Here is a 21,846-nt window from a genome sequence, read left to right as displayed (position 1 = left end):
TGCTTTGCATGCTACATTTCCATGTAAGTTCCCTAATCTAGTGTGGATAGGTGTTCTTTATCACTTGTGTTGATAGAGAAGGAAACACATCTAGGAAATAATAACTAACTTCATCATCCAGGTAAGCGGTCCAACCTTTTCAAACTTGCGGGCCACATTCAACTTTTATTTTTAATAATAAGGCCGCAGGCGTTTAATTATGCAAAAATAGTGAGTGAAAAAAAATACTTATTTATCAATTTTTATTATATCAATCTTAAAAACACAAATATTTAAAGTACAAGATATGAAACTAGAATGAAAATGAAACTCAGTGAAAAATTGTTATCACGTAAAAACAAAGCAATATAGTTATTGCATCACAATATGTGTGTCTCCCTGCTTTTTGGTAAGAATTGATAAAATTTTTGGACATTTTCTAATGAAAATGTGTTCTTTAATGTGTGCCAAAATTTCGGTTGTTGCCCAATGAAGTCGCCTTTGTTATCCCCACTCATGATGACTCGCACCAAGTTGTGCGGCGATATCAAGAAGTATAGGTATAAAATTATTTTTAATTTATTATTCATAATATAAAATGTATTATTTAAATAATTCAACATACGGGGCACATGCCATGTAAAGTATGGTCAACCTTTTATGGGCTGCCAAAAATGCACTTTTGGGCTGTGTGTGGGCCGCCGGTTACCACCCCCTGACCTAGGTCATCTAGGCCTATGATATCCCTGCAAACCAACATGCTTTGAACAAGCTGGAATAATAGCTAATATCTATCTGGAAGAATACTGAAATATGGCCATTATCTCTAGCACAGCCATTCTGCAGTAGCAGACCATGCCATGGATACAGATCACTTCTGTATAAAAGGGAGTCCTTTTATACAGAAGATTATTTCTAGCATCTGTCACAGCAGTACAATATTCTCCAGATCTATTCTCCAATTTCACCATCTCACATTATCAAAAATCTGGTAAACCATAATATTGAGACCTTTTGCAAGATCCTGTCACTACCTCTGTGGAGAATGCCACTTAGGACTGTAGGATCCAGCTTTTATACACAGTGTGTGTGTGTGTATTTGCCTCTGTGTGTGTGTCCGTCTTTGTATTCATGAAGATGCCTTTATGACAAGACACAATTTTGAACTAATAATCAAATAGTTAAATAAATTTAGTTAGTTTATTATTCCTAGTTGTGTGTATCCTCCTCTAAACATCAACTTGAGTAATATAATAAAGGTGGGCAAAGTGATATTCCGACTGATTTCATTATTAGTTTGTGCAACATACTTTGTGTTCTTTATCATAATCATAACTTAATTTGTGTTTTTTTTATGTTTTTTATATAAAATGGAGATTTTCTTAAGGAAACAAGTTTTAATTTTGTATCATTAGGTTCTAAAACTGAAGGATGCATGCATGTTTTTTTTTTTTTTAATTACTCCTACATGAGGGGCAGCAGAGGTCTACACCCTCTGTCCAAAAAGAAACTGAACCTTTCTAAAATAGCAGAAACTAGTGGGCACCACCTGTTGTATCTTTTTGTTGTCGAAAGTGACAACCGTCATTAGTGTTGTGTCAACTGTTTATGACATTTGTTTCATTAGAAGCCGAGTGATAGTGTGTTTTGACGAATGGTCGGAAAATGAGTTTCAAACAGAGAGCTGCGATTTGTGTTAAACTTGGTAAAAGTTTTACTGAAACGCATCAGACGCTTCAAAAAGCATACGGTGATGAATGCTTATCTTGTACTAAAGTTTACGAGTGGTTTAAGTGATTTCAAAGTGGTCGTCAGATGCTTCAGGACTACGAAAAGCTGCACCATCCAAAAACTGAACTGAGCAAAGTTAATATTCACAAAGTGCGTGATTTCATCAAAGAAAACCCGAAATTGTCCGTGAGATTGAAGATGTATTGGGGATTCCAAAATCAACTGTGCACAACATTTTGACTGAGAGTTTGGGCCTTCGTAAATTGAATTTGCGATTTGTTCCCCACAAGTTGACTGACGACCAAAAAAAACAAGTTGACTGACGACCTTGCATCAATTATCGAATTGAACACTGCAAGGACCTCATTAAAACCGCTCGTAAGGACTCAAACTTCCTTGAAACGATTGTTACTGGTGACGAAACGTTGGTGTTTTGGGTATGAGCACGTAACAAAGCACCAGAGTGCTGAGTGGAAACCACCAGAAGAGGGGGCAATCGAAAAAAAAAGTCACCTCGAGAAGTCAAAAGTAAAGACAATGCTGATTTGTTTCTATGATTCCAAGGGCATTATCCGCAAAGAATTCGTCCCTCCTGGCCAAACGGTCGATGGTGAGTTTTATCTCGAAGTTTTGAAGCGATTGATAGCAAGAATTTGTCGCATACGGCATGAATATCATGATGCAGGCACCTGGTCACTTTTGCATGATAATGCACCATGTCATCGTTCAAACATTGAGAGACAGTTTTTGAGCAAAAACCAAGTTTGTGTGTTGGATCACTCGCCGTATTCACCTGATTTAGCACCCTGTGACTTCTTTCTCTTCCCCTGACTTCATTTGCCGGTGAAAGAAACGCGATACGACACCACAGAAATTGTTCAAGCGGCAGTAACCACGACCCTCAACAATATCCCAAAAACTGATATAAAAAACTCATTTAACGAATTAATTGACCGTCCAAACGCTGTATCGAAGCTGAGGGAGAGTATATTGATTGAAATAAATGATTTGAATAATTATAATTGGCCTGTGTTTTATTTCCTATCAAAAGTTCAGTTTCTTTTTGGACAGAGGATGTATAGCAAATAAATGCCGTTTGTGGGGTGATGCGCAGAGTGATTATTGATGTTCTTCTTGAACTGCTCAAGGTTGCCATCCTTTGGTAATGTTTCACGGGAGAGGCTGTTCCATAGAACCAAGGTGGATGGAATGAAAGATGACTAGGAATAGCAAGTTTGGTTAGTGTGAAGTTTGATTAAAGGGATATTGAGCAGTTGTTGTTCAAGTTCCCATGGAAGTGACCATGGAAATATCTGTAGAAGAGAGACAATGCAGAAACTGATATTCTATGAGAAAGTGGTTGAACAAAGTCTATAAGAGATGCCATTGATCAACCAAACTGCCCTGTTCTGTATCAAGAACTTTTAGGGAGATTTTAGGTGCACTACCCCAACCATGAAAGCAGTATTCCAAGGTTGGCCAGATTTAGGATTTGTATAGAGTAAGTAACTGGTCAGAAGAGAAGTACCATCTTGAGCAGAGAAGAATCCCAGTTTTTTGGAAGCTGATTATGATATATACCCTCTGTCCAAAAAGAAACTGAACTTTTTGAAAATAGAAGAAATGAGTGGTGCCATCTGTTGTATCTTTTTGTTTTTGAAAGCGGCAACCTTCATTAGTGTTGTGTCAACTGTTTATGACATTTGTTTAGTTAGAAGCCGAGTTATAGTGACAGTGTGTTTTGATGAACGGTCGGTCGTCACGATATTCATGCCTTACACGGCAAATTCTTGCTATCAATCACTTCAAAACTTCGAGATAAAATTCACCATTGACCGTTTGGGCAGGCGGAATGAATTCTTTGTGGATAATGCCCTTGGAATCATAGAAACAAATCAGCATTGTCTTTACTTTTGTTTTGTGCTCATACTCAAAACACCACGTTTCATCACCAGTAACAATCGTTTCAAGGAAGTTTGAGTACTTACGAACGGTTTTAACGAGCTCCTTGCAGTGTTCAATTCGATACATTTTTGGTCGTCGGTCAACTTGTGGGGAACAAATCACGAATTCAATTTACTAATGCCCAAACTTTCAGTCAAAATGTGCATAGTTTATTTTGGAATCCCCAATTCTTCTTCAATCAATCTCAAAGACGATTTCGAGTTTTTGAAATCATGCACTTTTTGGAATGTTAACTTCACTTAGTTCAGTTTTTGGACGGCCTGGCTTTGCTTTTCATCGTCCTCAAGCGTCTCATGACCACTTTGAAATTGCTTAAAGCACTCGTTAACTTGAGCATGGGATAAGCATTCATCACCGTATACTTTTTAAAGCATTTGATGTGTTTCGGTGAAACTTTTACCAAGTTTAACACATAATTCAATCGCAGCTGTCTGTTTGAAACTCATACTCATTTTCTGATCGTTTGTCAAAACAGATGTCATAAACAGTTGACACAACACTAATGAACGTTGCCGCTTTCGACAACAAAAAAGATGCAACAGTTGCTCCTCTAGTTGCTTCTATTTTCGAAAAGTTTGGTTTCTTTTTGGTCAGAGGGTGTAGAAGTGTTATTATTATTCCAGGAAAGTTTGGAGTAAGAGTCAGTCCAAGGAGAGAGATTTGGTATCAAAAGTAAGTGGAGAAGATCTAATGCCTTTTTTTTTTTGTGGAAAACAAGCAAAACTGTTTTGGAAGCATTGAAGGTGACTAGGTTGTTTTCACACCAGTCAAGGACACTTTGGAGATCCATATTTAGGGCAGTTATTCTTGAAGCTTACGATGTTTATGCTCTGCAAGGCTTGTCATATGAGTGAAGAGTGCTTTCATAAGCAAAACTATGAATAGTCTTTCAGTCAATGAGAGTAGGTCATCTATAGAAATCATAAAGAGTGGGTGAAATGATAAGACCCCTGAGGGATACATTAACAGGAAAATCTGAAGAAAAATCACTATCCACCATTACACGGTGTGGCTGATATTAGAGAAAATAGGAACTCAAAGATTTCAGAATGATTTTTAGAATTGGGATAATTAGAGACAGCAGATAAATGAAACAAAATATGGCAAAGAATTCTTAAGCCACAGTAGGTCAAAAAGATGAAATTCTATATTACACATCCTTTCTCAAGGAATATCAGTTCACATACGCACTTTGCTTATGGTGAAAGGAATCTTACAGGATGTAATTTGGACAATTAAGATGGGCTGTGGTTGACATAGTAGAAATGTGGGGTTCAGTCAGAAGCAGAACATCAGGGTCTGTTTCTGACTGAACCCCAAACAATAACTTAAAGGTGCATCAATTAAGTTATTGTTGATGCCATGAAAGTTGAATTTTGGAGGAGACGTTTATTTTTAGGCTTACTTTCATATTTAACGTTTGGTGAAGAGAAAGGAAACGTGCAGCGAGAGAAAAATGCTCATGAACATGTTGTCTATACAGAGAGTATCCAGTCTCCAAACCATGAAGTGACCTTGACAGTGTCTCCCAATACCATTACATAGCCTCCCACTAAGTACAACCTGGCAGTTGATCAGGAAGCCTCCTAAAATGCATTACTATGTGTTTTAGTCATGTACATTAACAGAGATTCAAAACTTACATTAATTCATTCACTGCTGTTAAAACTCTCCACTACTTGCGGTAAATAGTTCCACTCCATAGAAGAATGTAGTTCTCATATTCTTACTCAACTTCTAGAATGACTTCTTGTACTTCTAGAAGTTGAGTTTTCAAACTTTCCAAACCACTTTCACTGACCAATAAGTATTTACAAAATGTTTTTCTCAGAATACAAGTAAAATGAAATGACTTTTTTAATATAAGGAACCAATGTATTATTATTATTTAGGTACTATCAATGAATTATATGATACTGCGGAAGAACTATTCTAACCCAAAACAAATGTCATATATTTTTCAGTTCATTCACTGCTGTTACAACTCACCACAACTTGTAAATAGTGTCACAGTGGATGATGGAATTCATCTAGAACCTAAAGACGTTCCAAGACATCTCTGTACACACTGGTATATGTAAAATGAGCACATTGCTTCCACTACATTGCATGATACATGCAAAGGTGGTTTTAGAGCTTGTTGAAGCTGGACAAAAATCCAGCAATAGGGAGAGTTGAGATATCAACCCGCATGCAAAAGGAATGCTCAGCTGAACTGGTTAGGACCTTGACCTGGCTGTGCATTTTGAGTCTTCTCAGGAAAGATCCCACAAGAATGGGAAAAAATGTATAATAGCCTGTTGTACAAGGGCAGTGAAAAAAACTGATGTGTCTAACTATCATCCCATCAAATCTCTGAAATAGTGTAAAGATATGAGGTTCCTGATGGACAAGTAACAGAAAGTGGTATATGGTGGTTTGTGAGTCTGCCAGATTTGAAGTGACCAGTAGTGTATCCTGTGTATCAGTTCAGTTCTTGGATCATAGAGATATTAGGAAACCTGTCAGTTCAGTTGTTTGCTGATAATGTAAAGATAGGATAAGCAGGGATGGTATTGATTTCCAGCACTTACAGAATGACACAAATAGGCTGGAACTATGGGCAAATGATAATAGTTGTCAATTTAATGTTAACAAGTTTATAAGTTAATAAGGTTGGAGAAATTAAAGCTAGGGATCTTAGAGTTGTATATAAGAAGTTAAAATTTAAAGGTCACATAGCAAAGATTGCAAATACAACTTAAAGGATAATTATGATGCTGATACAAACATCAACATGTAAGGAGATCATTTTGCTTCTTTACAAGGCCTTGATACGACCCCATCTTGACTATTATGTGTAGATTTGGTCTCCTGGATTCTGAGAGAGGAGAAGATGAAGCTGTGGAAGGAATGTAGATTATGAAGAGATTCAAAACATGGAACGAAAGGATAAACTTCTGAAAAGATGTTCTGAAATGTCTGAAAAGATATGTATGAAATTTTTCATGATATAGAAGATGCAGAAAGGATGGGGAAGATCTATGGATGTTGAGTTTTTGCACAATTAAGAAAGGGAATGAAAGATGACAGCTGGTGTGAGTGATGTGTGTATGGCTCACTCAATAAGTCCTTGACTCCTTGGCGATCATGTCTGTAACAATAATATACTGTCCTATGGTCTTGCTATAAAGATTGCATCTTATTTATAAATAAATTGTGACTTTTACAATAAGACTATAGTACAGTATAAAAGTTCTATTATTAGTAGAGAAAAACTGGATTTGCAAATCTCATTGACTTACAAATTTTTTATTTTTTATAAAATTTTGTAGAACATTTTAATATACTATATATTAAAGTGCTATATCATTCTAAAGCATAGATAAGTAATTTATTAATTATACTAGGATGCTGGAATTATGCATAGCTTGATCAACCTTTGACCTCATTTCATACAAAGAAAAGTTGTCTTTGTATGCACTGATTTAGAGGTGCATACAGAGTCTGCCCAAGGCATTAGTTTTTCTTTGCTTGGTTTCAAAATATGATTATTATTTTTTTTTTTTCTGCTTTGCTATTTTAATTTTTAGATCTTATTATCTTGGGTTCTGGCCTTTAGTACATACAGAAATGGATTGTGTTCTGATGTTATACTTTTGTTTCAGCTACATGGGAGTTGGTCTTTCAGCTCAAGGTGTCAATATGAATAGGTTACCAGGTAAGAATTATTTTTCTTGATTTTATGTATCATTTAAAGATTAGTAATGCAATCTACTTTACCTCTTTTATAATATGATTGGAAGCATGTACCTCATATTTAGATAAAAGCATTGCCTGGAAATTATTTTTTTTTGCTTGTGTCTTTGTCACTGTTACTAAGGCTGCTGCTGTAACTGCATGGTTTGGGGACTTGGGCATCACCACACTTCACTGGCCTCCACAGAGCCCTGATGTTAACCCTATTGAACATCTATGGGATTAAGTGGAGTGTTGGGTGAAGTCGTGGGATATCCACACCACAACAGTTCAGGACCTCATAACATGCCTACAGGAAGAATGGTCCAAAATTCCCATTGATTGCTATCATATGCTTGTGGAGAGTATACCTCATAGGATTGCTGTAGTCATTGCAGTGAAAGGGATTCCTACATCTTATTAAGGTGGGCACATGACTTTTTGTTCCTCACACTATGGTGTCTGTTGACTTCTTTCCAATCTGTTTGTATATGTACATAACATGCTTCTTTAAATTTTTTGGCAGAATTTTCATGAAAAAATAGTTATGTTTGTGAACCATCTTATAATGGTGTAGAAAATCTCAAAAATAATGTTTTTTCAGCTATCATAAAAAAAAAGCATCAAATAAAATAATCCTGCTAATTCTGTTGTTTTGCCCTATCTAACTAGGGGACAGTCAAATTCCATCATTAGCCAATCACAGTTACCTGGTCATAGATTATCACTAATTTAAATGGCATCTGGTAAAGAGAGGCGGACTGGAGCTACCAAAACTCATAGTCCCTAACACAATCTGTTATTGTCTGAAATAGTGCATGTTCTACAGTTGAATTTGTTGAGTTTCCAGGATGGAAAAAAGCAATGAAAGGAAAAACCCACTTACCTGTGCCAGAATTTGATTAAATCAGGAGCTGGTCAAAGAAAGCATTAGAAAAAGTTCCTCTAGTTAGCAACTAGAATTGACCTTAGAAGTCTTTTCTTGGGATAGTTCAGTGTTATGGATGTAAATGTATTTTCCACAGGGGTATGCAGGCCTTCATATAAAAAAAAGCATTATTTGCTTTTAAAAAATATTTTATATTACATAAATTAACAGGAAGTATATATGAATGCTTAGCAATATTTGGATTTTATGATTATATCATCCTGGAGGAAATTGCTGCTGAGCTACCAGTCCCAAAACTGATGATCATCCTACATTATCTACAAAAAAAAAAAAAAAAAAAAAAAAAGCAAATGAATGTTGTTTTGAAAAAGTGAGTGAGGAGATCTTTGGAAAGAAAATTACAGGTGTGCTCTAATTATTGATCAATTCATTGAACTTGCAATGATTTTATATACTGGTGAATGCACATATGAAACTGAAGGATAGTTTCTGTTCTTATCTTTCCCTACAGTTACTGAAAATACAAACAAATATTCTGTAAGATCTACTTGCCATAGTCATTGATTACTTTTATGAAATAATCATGCATTTTGATTTCATTTACCAAAATTCCAAATTCTATAATATAATATTTTGCAAACTGATTTTTATCTTATGGATTTTGGGAGTTCGGTTAGAAATACTATGATTAGTTGATCATTGATTCGAAACCACAAGTATGAAAATTCCGAGAAAAATATGGGAAAGAATATTTGACATCAGTTGCGAATCATATTAAAAATAAAGACATTAGAATGAACTTGACATTGTTGGCATTCAGCAGTGTGTGAGTAAATCTAATGTAAGGTTGTGTGGTTACATACACCAAATGGTAAAACAGTTGTTAAATGCCAAGGTGGCAGGAAAACAACCAAGTTCTGGGTGGATTGATACATTTGGAAGTTCATCAAAAGACAGAAATATATCACAGTATTGGAGTGCTGACAAGTGATATACAAATTTGTGGGACATCAGTAATAATGTAAACATAAAACATAATCATGTGCTGTTATCAGGAAATTGATATTTTACATATATTTTTATATTGAATAAGTCATGTGCGTATAGACATGTCCACAAGTCTATTTTCAAGAAAGAAGTCTTTTCTTTCTTTCTTTCTTGAGGTAGAAGAATGCTTATCAAATAGTTGAAATAAATTTCCACTATTTTGAAATTGGTTTTGTATTTGTAAGGCAAAAGAGGATACAATTTGGCTAAGTTCCAAATTACTAGCCAATCCTCGTTCTCTCAGTATACCCAATGGATACCAAGGGACATGCCACATGAAGGTGAGATTTGGAATTAGGTCAGAAGCCCAGTCTTTCCACATTCCTTAAAGGCAATGTAGATGTCTCCTCCAAGTTATTTGGCTTTGGTGCTCAAGTGACCCTGTTGAAGAATGTGTCTGGACTTCACTAGACTATGTATATGCAGCTCTCGACAAATTATGCAAAATCCTACTTTCCATAAAAAAGATATACTTGCCTAAAGATCCTCCCATCTTGTTTCATTTCATTACTTGTATGTTATTTGTTGGTTCTTAGCACTTTTTTTTAACAGAAAAAGCTGCATTTCATTAACAATGCTGTATTTTTTAATACCACTTTCACAATACTTTGACTTCTTTAAAAAAAAAAAAAAATTAAAAAAAAGAGCAAGAAGAATAATGTTGTTAGAATCTGTGTTGCTTTTTCCTTGCATTATGATATGTGGAGGAATATGATAGAGATATATTAAGTTGGTAGTGGTGTGTGTGTGTGGGGGGGGAATCATGGTATTACTTGTAGAGAAATTTTTTTTAATATGTTATAGGAGGGTAAAGAACTATAAATCATTTGTGGAGCCTGAATAATGAATGGTCAATAGAAACATAGGTGCAAATGTTATTGCAAATGGTGAGTGAGTAGAATATGTTGCTAGGGAGAATTGAATGCAACTTCAGTATGATGGGCATTGAGTGAACTTAGATAGTCACCCCCTTTGAAAGTTGTCACTGTTATCATTAAGTATTAATATTAAGTGTATTATGGTTGATATTATGTAGAACAAACTTGCCACAATGAGTCTTGGACTTTTGTTGAGATGCCAGTGTAATAATAGACTTGTAAACATCCTACACACATACACACACACAGTCTGAGTTAGCTTTGCCAGCAGAAAGCAGAATTGGATAAAGGTAATGGCTATACCATTATACTGCTTGACTTTGCCAAGGCAATTGAAGCATACCACATGCAGGATGGGAATGGATATGAGACTAGTAGTATGGATAGGGGGATGGCTGATTGACAGACACCAGAGAATAGTATATGGTAGAGTGGAGTTTTGGAGAATGATGATGACTAGTGGAGTACCTCAGAGTTCGGTACTAGGGTCACTATTTAATTTGTTTATCAATGACATAGGGAAATATTTAAGAGGGAATATTCAGTTGTGTGCTGATTATGCAAAACTGGGAGAGCAATAGTTGATAAAAGTGATGTAGATATCCAGCAGGATGATTTAAATGAACTGGCATTGTGGGCAAAAGATAATGATTGTAAATTTAATGTTGCAAAATGTAAGGTTATACACTTTATGTTGAAAAGGTTTATGTTTCAACCACCTCCTGAGGACCAGGAGTTAGTTGAAAAGATTCAGAGACAAGTGACCAAGATGGTGACAGCTTTGTGGAATACTCCCTACGAGGATAGTTTGAAGGTTTTTAAGATATTGAAGGGATTTTATAAAATTGATTGAAGTGAAATTTTTCAATATATGACAAATAGAGAACTAGGGGCCATCCATGGAAGTTGTGTAAGTGTGTGGTTAGTAGGGGTATGTGTGTGGATCAGTTTGCGTGAAGAGTGGTGAATGGAATGGATTGCCAGAACTGGTTGTGAGTTCCCTGACAATGAATGGATTCAAGCAGAGGTATGGTGGTTGATTTGGGTCTCCCACGATGAGTCTCCTGACACCATGGAGATGCTGTAAATAATAATAATTTTGATATCAGTTTTAATGCCACTTTCCTTCATGAAGTGATGATTCATATAGATGGTGATTAACAGTATTTGCATCAGATTATCTTCCTTTATCTCCTTGAATTCTAACTGCTGATTTATAACCAAGTACCTAAAATTACAATAATAGTACATTTTACTAGCTGCATGCTTTGGAAGCACTCTTCTGTTTCTTTCAGTAAAACTGCTCACAGGCAGTTTAGAGATTTGTTTGACCCATTGAAACTTCTTACATTGTTGTCTTTTATGATTCCTATACACCCTGCCCATCTTGTATGCAAGATGCAAGGTGATATTACATATTATTATTACATGACACCTCCAGGGAGTCCAGAGACTCATTGAAGGAGAGCACCTACTCCACAATTCTCCGTCTCTAATACGTATGCAAGATGATAGCACAGCGGCAGCTATTACTTTAAGTGTGTGCTTGTTGTTTATATTTGAATCACTTCCCTGTGTTCAGCTTTGCTTTCAGAAAATGTATTACTGTAATATCCATATTACTTTAAAATCAAATTAGTTTTCGCATAAAAAATAATTTCAAGAAATTTTGCATAAAATTTCAAATGTAGCATTTTGTAGTAGGTTATGTCTGTTGAAACAGTTAGGTACAGCATCTTAATGATATCATTTTAAGCTATTAAAATCATCATCTTCAATTTCCTCATATGTATCTCCCCTAGGAGTGTTCAGGTTACTATGACAACACTACATGATTAAGTTTGTTATTAATCTCCTATCAACAATTTTCCTCCAAATCTAGACCAAGGTCTAGGTGTTTTTGTTCTCACCTAAACTTTTTCTCACTCATTCTATTTAAGTGGCCATATTGCCTTAGATTAGCTCTTCTGATATATTCTTGAATAATAATAATGTCAAATTCCTTTCTAATATCTTCATCTTTAATATGATTCTGTCAGCGATGCCATCAGTTCACTCCCCTAATTTTCCTCAGACCCATCATATCTGTGGTTTCTGGTCTTTGATCAAGTGCTTTATTTCTAACCCAATTCTCAGATCCATGATTTAAAACAGGTTTGAACACTGTCTTGTGTACTGCTAATTTGGTATTTTGGCTAATTTCTCTCTCATATAAATTTATTCAGCTAGCTTACCCACCTTACCAGCTTTGCTTATTCTGCTGTTATCTATTTCCAGATTTAACTTGTCATCTTCACTAACACTTTGCCTAGATAGCTGTTATATTTTACTTGTTCTATAGGATCTCCATTCAGAGTGCAGCTGAAGTTTTTTATGCTATTTTCTATTTTCGTAGTTTTGGTCGTTGGTCTTTTTATTGCCGATTTTCATGCCAAATTTGTTACAGCTGTTATTCAATTTAGTTGGAGATTGCTGGAGACTTGTACTAGATGTGTTTAGAAGTACAACAACATCTGCATAAAAGAAAGAGCTAAGTTCTAATATCAAGCATAATAAGAGTGGAGATAATGTGCATCCTTGTCTTATTCCTGATTTTACATCTGACCTTCTTGCTGTATTTCCTTGAATTCTAGCTGCTGATTTACAACTTAAATCTAAACTATGTATTGCTCTGTATAATATTCTGTTCATCATATATTGTTGTAGTGTTTTGAAAAGCTTTTCTCTGGGCACCTTATCATATGCCTTCTCCAGATTACAAAACTTAAGTACAGATCTTTGTCATATTCCCACGATTTCTCAATTATTTGTCTTAACATGAAAATCTCATCTTGGCACCCACTATTTGGTCTGAACCCAGCTTGCTCTTCTCCCAATCTTTCTCAACCTCTTTTCAAGTATGCTTGCAAATCTTACCTGGAACACTTAGTACATAAATTCCTCTGTAATTGTCACATTCAACTTTATTCCCTTTTTTTATAGATGAGTACTATGAGAGCTATGCTCCGGTCATCGGGAATTCGAATCCAGTTATGCATTTCTGGTCGAATATCATCTACTCCAACTGCATTTCAAGTTTTTGACACCTTTTTCTACCTGAAGTAATGATATATACTTCTCTTTGCATTTCTCTTGAAAAATTTCTAGTACAGTTCTCACTGCTTGGTACATCTTTCAAAGTAATTACGCTTGACATCTAGGATATCTTTCCTAGATGTCTGAGCCTCTTCAATAGGCTAAAGAACATTTTGCCACTTTCCTGAAATTTATTTTCCGTTCTCTTACCAAAGTCTTCCCATGACTTATGTTTAGCTACTTTTATGCATAACTTGGCTCTCTTACATTTCTCTCTGTATTCTTTTAGGGCATGTGCTGCCTTATTTGCTAGGAACTTTTGGTATGCTTTCTTCTTTTCCAGAACTGCTTCTTTAACTTCTTGTGTCCACCATGGTGTTCTTATTTTTATATCCTTGCAGACAATTTCACCACATACTTCCCTAGCTGAATCAATAAATGTCTACTTCAAAGTTTGCCACTGAGATTCCAAGGTTTGGTTCTTGATTTCAATTTGTTTAATTTTTTTTTCTCTTCAATCTGATATCCATTTTTATCCTACATTGTACTAAGTAATGGTCACTTCAGTTTTCAAATCTTCTGTACGCTCTTGTATCCTGAATCAGCATGATATCACTATCAACAATGACATGGTTAATTGAGGCTTTTCTTATTTCTTGTTCTTTCCATGTGAAATTGTGCACATTTTCATGTTGAAACATGGTGTTAATAATGACTAGTCCATGTTCTGAGCAGGTCCAGTAAATACAGCCTTTGCCCTTTTTCTCAAAATATTCCCAGAATGTTCCTATATGCCTGGTGGGATTCATTTCCTATTCTGTTGTTCAGATCTCCAACAAGGACCACTTTTTCCTTTTCCATTTCCCCAGTTTGAAGTTTGCCCACATAACTCTACTTAAAACTGCCTTGCAATCAAAGATCTCCAAGTTTCTCTTTCACAATCTTTCTTTTCAAGTATGCTTGCCAATCTTACCTGGAACACTTAATAGATAAATTCGTGTTTGGTGTTGAATGCTATTGCTACTTCTTCCTTCCTTTCCTTGATCATTATTGCCTGAAAATCACACCCTATACTTATTATTTAGTAAAATCTCACCTATTTTTTTCTTCTTTGTCTCAGCATTGCCAACTAAGTGGTACTTTTCCAATTCTTCTGCAATTTCAATTTCCTTTCAATTAATACTGTTGATTTATGTTGATGGTACCTATCTTCAGTTCTTCTGATGTTGTGTTTATTTTTCTTCTTCTAGATGTTGAGTTGGATCTTGTTCCAGTACCCGACTTCACTCTGGTTCCCTGACAAAAACAGCAGGGACCTTGTTTAACTGGGTGATGCCCCAGCTGGCATGAAATCACATGTTGCACCATTATATACATTTGTGGTTTAAGCCAGTAGAGAGCACAATTTGGTTGGCTAAGTCCCAAGTTACCAGTCCATTCTCGTTCATTCAGTAGATACTTACTAATGGGGCATACCACATGAAGGTGAGGATTGGACATTAGGTCAGACGTCCCAGTTGGTTCTCCATATTCCTGAAAGGTGATGTGGAGGTCTCCTCCCAGTTATTTGGTTTCGACCCTGAAGCTATTAAAATTTTTGTCATTTAACAGGATATTGTTATAAATCACATCATCTGTGCCTGTTATATTAAAAATGCTGTCAGCTTTGGCAATTATGTCAATATCTCTGTAAAGAGACCTGTGTTTTACACCAAGTGTTAAATAAATATACAAGAGTTCAATCCAATTGGTGCAATGACTTTTAGCTTTATTATATTTTCAGAATCAGTAATGATTGAACCAAGACCAGTTAAAGAAAAACATTTTTAATGAAACTAAATAAAACTACATAAATAAAATTAATTTAAGAACTAGAAAAATTATCTGGATCCAAGGCCTTCTAAAATAAAAGTATACTTTAGAGATCTCCTTTATCTTTATAGGATAAACTCATTCTCTTTCTGACTCGCTAATGGTTTGCTTTACACATACTTAATCAGTCTACCAGACTGAACATTTTGTTTTTCACAACAAATTGATACAAACAATAAATGTTCATTAGTCAGTTCTTTATCAGGCCTTCTCAAAGTATAAAACTTATTAACTTTCCTGGGACTATGCAGTGTTTTTATTTAGCACATATTGTTCCATTCATCTTCACTGTTTCACTGGAATATAAATATTCTTACCTATAAATATTCTAAGGCAACTTAATTACAAGGAACACAAATTACCAATTCTTTACCAGAGGGGGGGGGGGAATACAGTTTCTTGTAATACTTTATAAACAACACTTTATTAAAATAGAGCATTTCATTAAAGCCACTTTACAATGGTTTTAATGAAAAGCCTGACATTTTACAGTGCCAGATTTCTCTAATGCCATCAATGTTCTGATAAAATGATTAATATCACTTGCATCCTTGAACAGATGACGAAACCTTTTTTTTTTATTTAGCATTTCTTCAAATGTTGAAATAGAATGCCTACTTATCTCCTTTTATTTACTATTCACTTGTTGACAGTTCACCATTCTGGTCAAATCTTAACCTTGTTAAGATTTCATTTTCTGAATCCACTATTAATATATTCTATTTTTAATGTTTTATTAAAAACTTCCTAAAACAAAATTCTCTGGTCTGCATTTCCAATCTTCCATTCTCTCCCTTCTTATTTCCTTTGTTACCCTGGTACCGAACCCTCTTTCTGTCAACTGTCAGTCACTTATCAATCTCCTCGGTGAGTATGCACACTTGTTCCCTTAAGCAAGAAACTAACAATGGCTAACATGTTATTGCCGTTGGCAAAAAGAGAATGTCTTTATGAACAAATATCACAACTCTAAGTGAAATCTGAATTATGATAAAGAACATTAAAATTACTATAACTATGAGATCTCTGTTAAGTGAATAAATGTAACATATTTTACATTTAATTTTAACATATCAATATTGGGCGCATCGCATGTGCCAATTATACATGGTCATGAAACCCAAACTAATAAAATACTAAAATAGAGAAACAATTGTAAAAAGATTTAGGATTGTAGATTGACTATTTAGTACAGCATCTTAATGATATAATTTTAAGCTATTAAAATCTGTGTTATTTAACAGGATATGCAGGTCGGACAGTGTTCATTACAGTACTGTGAAAAAAAAAAAAATTAAGAAAAAAAGTGGCTACAAATTGTTATTTCAGTTAGCTAAAAAAAAGATGCTGCAAATTGATCAGCAAATCATTATCTGAACAAATATATGACAAAGTTAGCAGTATATGGTTTTATTCCACTAATTGTAGGCTTGTTTTGTGACTTAAGAGAAAATGGAAGAAACTTTCATAGGTCAGGAGTTACAAAAAAAACAACTAAGGTTGTAGATATTTACTGTATTTTATTTTTTAAAAAATTCATATATTTAGGTGCATATAGATAAAACCACATTGGCAAAAAATTCATTACATCAAAGAAAATTATTTTCCTTACACAACTGCACTAGCAGGGCAAACACAGACCTTACTTTATGATGGAATCTTGCTAAATATTGCTAAATGCTCTTTCAGATTTTTGGTAATGTGATGCAACTTTTTTTTAGTTTGGGGAAATGTTGTGCTGTTGCAGATTACAGGAATTGCCTGTGATTTTTATCTGCTTCTGTATAAGAGGGAGGGTTTTCCCAATTGGATCTGGTGATTTGTATTCGTGGCATGGTCTGCCACCCTGGGATGGCTGTAGTACAGATGATGGACATATTTTCTTGTTCTTCTAGCCAGTTATTAGCTGTTTTTCCAGTTTTTTTTTCAAGAGTCGTACAGGGTACTAGAAGATGGAATTTTTCATTTTATGGAAGATGGTGAGAGGGCATCCAAGGAAGTTGAGACTGAATGCAGTCAGTAAAGGGGTTGAGAAGTTGATTTTTCTCTCTTAGAGAGGTGCATGATTGGAGATGGTGAGTTTAGATAGTGCAAACAGATTCAAGAGAAGGTATAACAGCTATTGTGGTGATATGTGGCCTTCTTCAATGAGATCAACTCCCTGAAGTCCCTTGTAATAATACTAATTTAATCTTCACTAAAAAAAATGACTAAATAACTGAAATGTTTTATTTATGCTATAGATTTTCCATTCACGATGCAGTTGATATTTTCAACATCCTGCCCATTTTCATAGTCTTTCTTTTTACTGCATTCAAACCAAATTTATTACAGAAGTTATTCAATTTGGTTAGGGAATTCTGCAGACTTGCACTAGATTTATTTAATAGTATAACATCTACGTAAAGAGCTAAGTTAAATATTCCAATTTTGATATTCGACTTAATGCTACTTGCCAGATTTGGCCACGATTCCAAACTATACCATTATCTATATTTGATAGTTCACATAGAAAAGCTTTACAGTTATTATCTTTACAGAATCCATTTCATATCCCAGAAGCTTCTTAATGTAATGTCCATTGCTCACCTTCTTGTGATATACTCTGTTATAAAAAAAGTAAGTATTTGTGGATACTGAATAATTGAGGATGGTCTGGAAATTTTTGATTTAGCCAACAAATTGTATTCTATATCAGTTAAAACCAAAGGACAGTGATAATACAACATGATGAAATGGTTGAGGGCATCACCTACTTAAACAAGACCCTGCTGTTTTGTTAGGAAATTGATAAACAGTGAAAAATCAGCTACTAAAACAGACTTAGTATTGGCAGAATTCTAGATAGGTACCATAAACATAAGAAGAATCAACAGAAAAGAAGTGGAGCTACACAAAATTGGAGAAGTTCACATCAGTATAAAATTGGTTTTCCTTAAGTAAGACAAAAACAAGGTGAGATTCTTTTAAATAATAACTACAAGATATTATATTCAGGCAATAGCGATTAGGAAAGAGTAGCTATATGATTCAGTACTAAACACCCATATGATCTTGAATGGCTGTCAATTTCAACTAGAGTGAGTGGGCAAACATCAAGATGGAGAATTGAACCAGTAGAACTTATTTGTGCCTATGATCACACAGAGGAATCTGCTAAGAAAGAGATGGAGGAATTTCAAGTTATCAGAAAAGGTAATTGACATCAAAAAGTTTTGTCACTGGAGAGATCTAAACAGCAGAGTAGAAAATGAATACCAGATGTATATAAATCTTTTTGTAAAAAAAGTGCAAAGCTTAATAGTATCTGTTGGATGTCTACTGAAGACATGGAATAGGCATTACCAATTCTACGTTCCAACATAAAGTGCACAAAGTCACTTTTAGAGAAGTTACAAGAAATAAGAAAGTCTCATTGATTGCTATTATTGATAGTGATGTCTTCATGGTTCAGGATTCTGTGTATGCTTGTGGTTCAGGACACTGTATACAGAGGATTTGAAACATGAAGTGATCACCATTTAGTTTTAAATACATAAAACTATCTTATTGAAAAGTGTGCACGAAAGTTTTAAAGAGAACAAAAGGAGAGCAGCTTTCAGAAGTGATCAAAAACCTAAATGTGGAAAGGCAGCTGGAGTAAATGTTTGACCAGAAATATTCAAATATGGAGGAATAGAAGTTTTACAGAGGCTATGCTGCATAATTCAAAAGCTCTGTCCAGAAGGCTGAATTCCAGATGATTAAAGTAGAGCTCTCCTGGAACCAATCTGTGAAAAGGAGAATAAAAATTGATGTGGTAAATTCCAGAGGAATTTCCTTGCTGAGTGTTCTAGGTAAGAATTATGCATGCATATTTGAGAAAAGGCTAAGAAAACTTGTGGAAGGAACACTTGAAGAACAAGTTGACTTCAAGCCAACTTGTTCTTCAGATTTTCATCTTGTGACAAATAGTTGAGAAATCATGGGAATATACTAAGGATCTGTATTTAAGTTGTATAGATCTGGAAAAGGCACATATGACATGGTGTTAAGAGAAAGAGCTTTTCAGAATCTAGGAAATGAGATCTCAGAAACTAGATCATCTTGAGCAGAATGCTGAGGCTATATATGTAAGTGTAATTAGGATTTGTAGACATAATAGTGATACAAATGTATGGTCATGAATCTGCTGAATGAATAGACTACACTTTAGGTTTGGGTATTTTGAGTGTCTGTTGGGAGGGGAAAAGAGAAAGTATCCCAACTGGGCCAAGCAGACTGAAGACTGAAAAAAGGCAAGAATGTAACTTGTATTGTCTATATACAAATGCAGGAAGCATTAGAAGCAAAGTGGTTGAGTTTGTCGCTTTGAATATATCATCATCAAATTCCTGCCATTTACCTTCAAGGGGTGTACAGGATGTTACTACATGGAAAAATTTACATCATTACTAACTTCCTATCTATAATTTTCCTCCAAATCAGTCTGTTACTTGTCAAGAATCCAGCATTATCAGATCTTATATTTCTATCGTCTAAGGCACTTTGTACCGTATCAATCCACCTGTATCTTGGTCTTCCTCTGGGTCGTTTTTCTGCCAACCTGGCAGAGAACACTTGTTTTGCTAATCTTTTCTTGCCCATTCTGTTTAAGTGACCATATCACCTGAGATTAGCTCTGCTAACACATTCCTGGATGCTGACAATGTCAACTTCTTTCCTAATATCCTCGTCTTTAATATGATATTGCCATTGATGCCATCTGTTCACACCTCTAATCTTTCTCAGGACTCTCATATCTGCAGTCTCTATGGCCAAGTGTTTTACTTCTGACCCAGCTCTCAGATCCATAAGTTAAAACTGGTTTGAACACTGTCTTGTATACAGCTAATTTAGTGTTCCGACTAATTTCTCTCTTATTTCATATGAATTTATTCAGTTGACTTTCTACCATACCAGCTTTGTTGATTCTGTTGTCTGTTTCTATATTTAATTTACCATCTTCAGTAAAAATTGTGTCTAAGTAGCTGAAATGCTTTACTTGTTCCACAGGTTCTCTATCCACAACGGAGAATATCATCTACTTTTGCTGCCTTTCCACATTTCAAGTCTTTGATGGCTTTGAATATATTGTAGCCTAAAATTGTTGGCATGAAACTTGGCTTTCAGAGTTAGATGTCGAAACTGGTATCAGGGCAAAGTATATTTTGCTCTAGTATTTTTATGAATGACCAAAGAGATAAGGAGAGAATGGGAGTTATACCAATGATATCAGATGACTTGAGTCAGGATCAAAATACTGTCCTGTGTAGCACTGAGTTTGAAGCTGTATGATGTGAAGTGGAGGCTAACAGGATGAGATACATAAAATACTTATATCTTGGAATGTTGCTGGGGATGAAGAAATTGTTGCCAAATTACCCTGATGAGTAATAAATGAGTTATTAATATGACTTAATAACTTAATGATTCAAAAGATGTGAGTGCCACACTGACCTGGGAAGTAGCCAGGTGTTCCAGTCAGGACATGTTACATGCTGAACTACAAATCTGGAAATTATGCCAAATTCAGGAGAATGCTATCAGTAGTTCAATGGGAAGGATATCAGTTGAGCATGGGAATCTGGAAAGATGCTTTCTTGATGTGGTATCTGAATATGCCCTTAGAGTTTTAAGAACAAATGACCTGGATAAGAATTTGGCAGTTGTACAGATGATGTTTGGCTGAACTGGCTAGGACCTTGATATGTTTTAATCATTTGAGTCTTATCTCAGGAAAAATCCTATAGGAATGGAAAAAAATGCATGATAATCCCATTGCACAAGAGTAGTGCAAAGATATGTCTAGCTATTAACCTATCAGAATCCCTGGAGTAATTATAAAAATTTTAGAGAAGTTAGTAAGAAATTGCATAGAGAAAAACGGGTGAACAAATAAGATATACTTTGCAAGGAACAGTATGGGTTTACTAAAAGGCGGTTACGTCTGAACAATTTGCTCATATTTTCTAATAATAAGACTGAGTTGGATAAAGGGACTGGATACCCTATGATACTGTGTTGGACTTTGCTAAAGCACTTGATAGGAAGGCTGTATAAACTAGAGCATTATAGGATTGGAATATAAACTATTAGGTTGAATAAGCAGCTGGCTGACAGACAGGTATCAGAAAGCGGTATATGGGAGATCAGAGATGGTACTGATATACAGCATTTACAAGGTGATTTGAATGGGCTGGAAGTGTGGGCAAATGATAATGGCTGTCAGTTCATTGTTAGTAAGTGTAAAGTCATGTACTTTGGTCTGATGCAATATCCAACAACATATTGTATTGGTGGAATTATGCTTTGAGCAACAAAGCTAGAAATCTTGGAGTTATCATGGATAGAAAGTTGAAGTTCAAAGGTCACATAACAAATGTGACCTTTGCAAATGCAACTAAGGATAATTGTGAAGCAAAATTTTGTTGACCAAAACTTGATGAATTCCAGTGTTCCCAAATGGCTGCATATCCAGTTTTGACATGTAAGGATATGGAAGTAATTTTGCCGCTTTACAAGGCTTTGATATGACTGCACTTGAACTACTGTGCACAGATTTGGACTCCTGGGTTCCAAAGAGATAAAAGAAGCTGTGGAAAGGCTGCAAAGAAGAGTCACAAGGAAGATATCAGGATTATGGAATGTAGATTACAAGAATAGATTGGGAGT

General features: G+C 35.2%; 1 protein-coding gene across 1 annotated transcript in view; it reads left to right on the top strand.

Moving 5' to 3' along the window:
* RanBPM (Ran-binding protein M) overlaps positions 1-21,846 on the top strand; it is a 267,873-nt gene that overhangs the window by 26,146 nt on the left and 219,881 nt on the right. The window contains exon 3 of the mRNA XM_090397780.1: positions 7,323-7,375. Coding sequence (XP_090253906.1) covers positions 7,323-7,375 — 53 coding nt within the window. The remainder of the gene's footprint in view (positions 1-7,322; positions 7,376-21,846) is intronic.

The sequence above is a fragment of the Typopeltis vanoorti genome, chromosome 9, assembly GCF_054136105.1.
Source record: "Typopeltis vanoorti isolate ZY-2024b chromosome 9, IOZ_Tvanoo_1.0, whole genome shotgun sequence".
NCBI lineage: Eukaryota > Metazoa > Arthropoda > Arachnida > Uropygi > Thelyphonidae > Typopeltis > Typopeltis vanoorti.
Note: the sequence above shows the minus strand (reverse complement) of the source record. Positions and strands in the feature narration are given on the sequence as shown.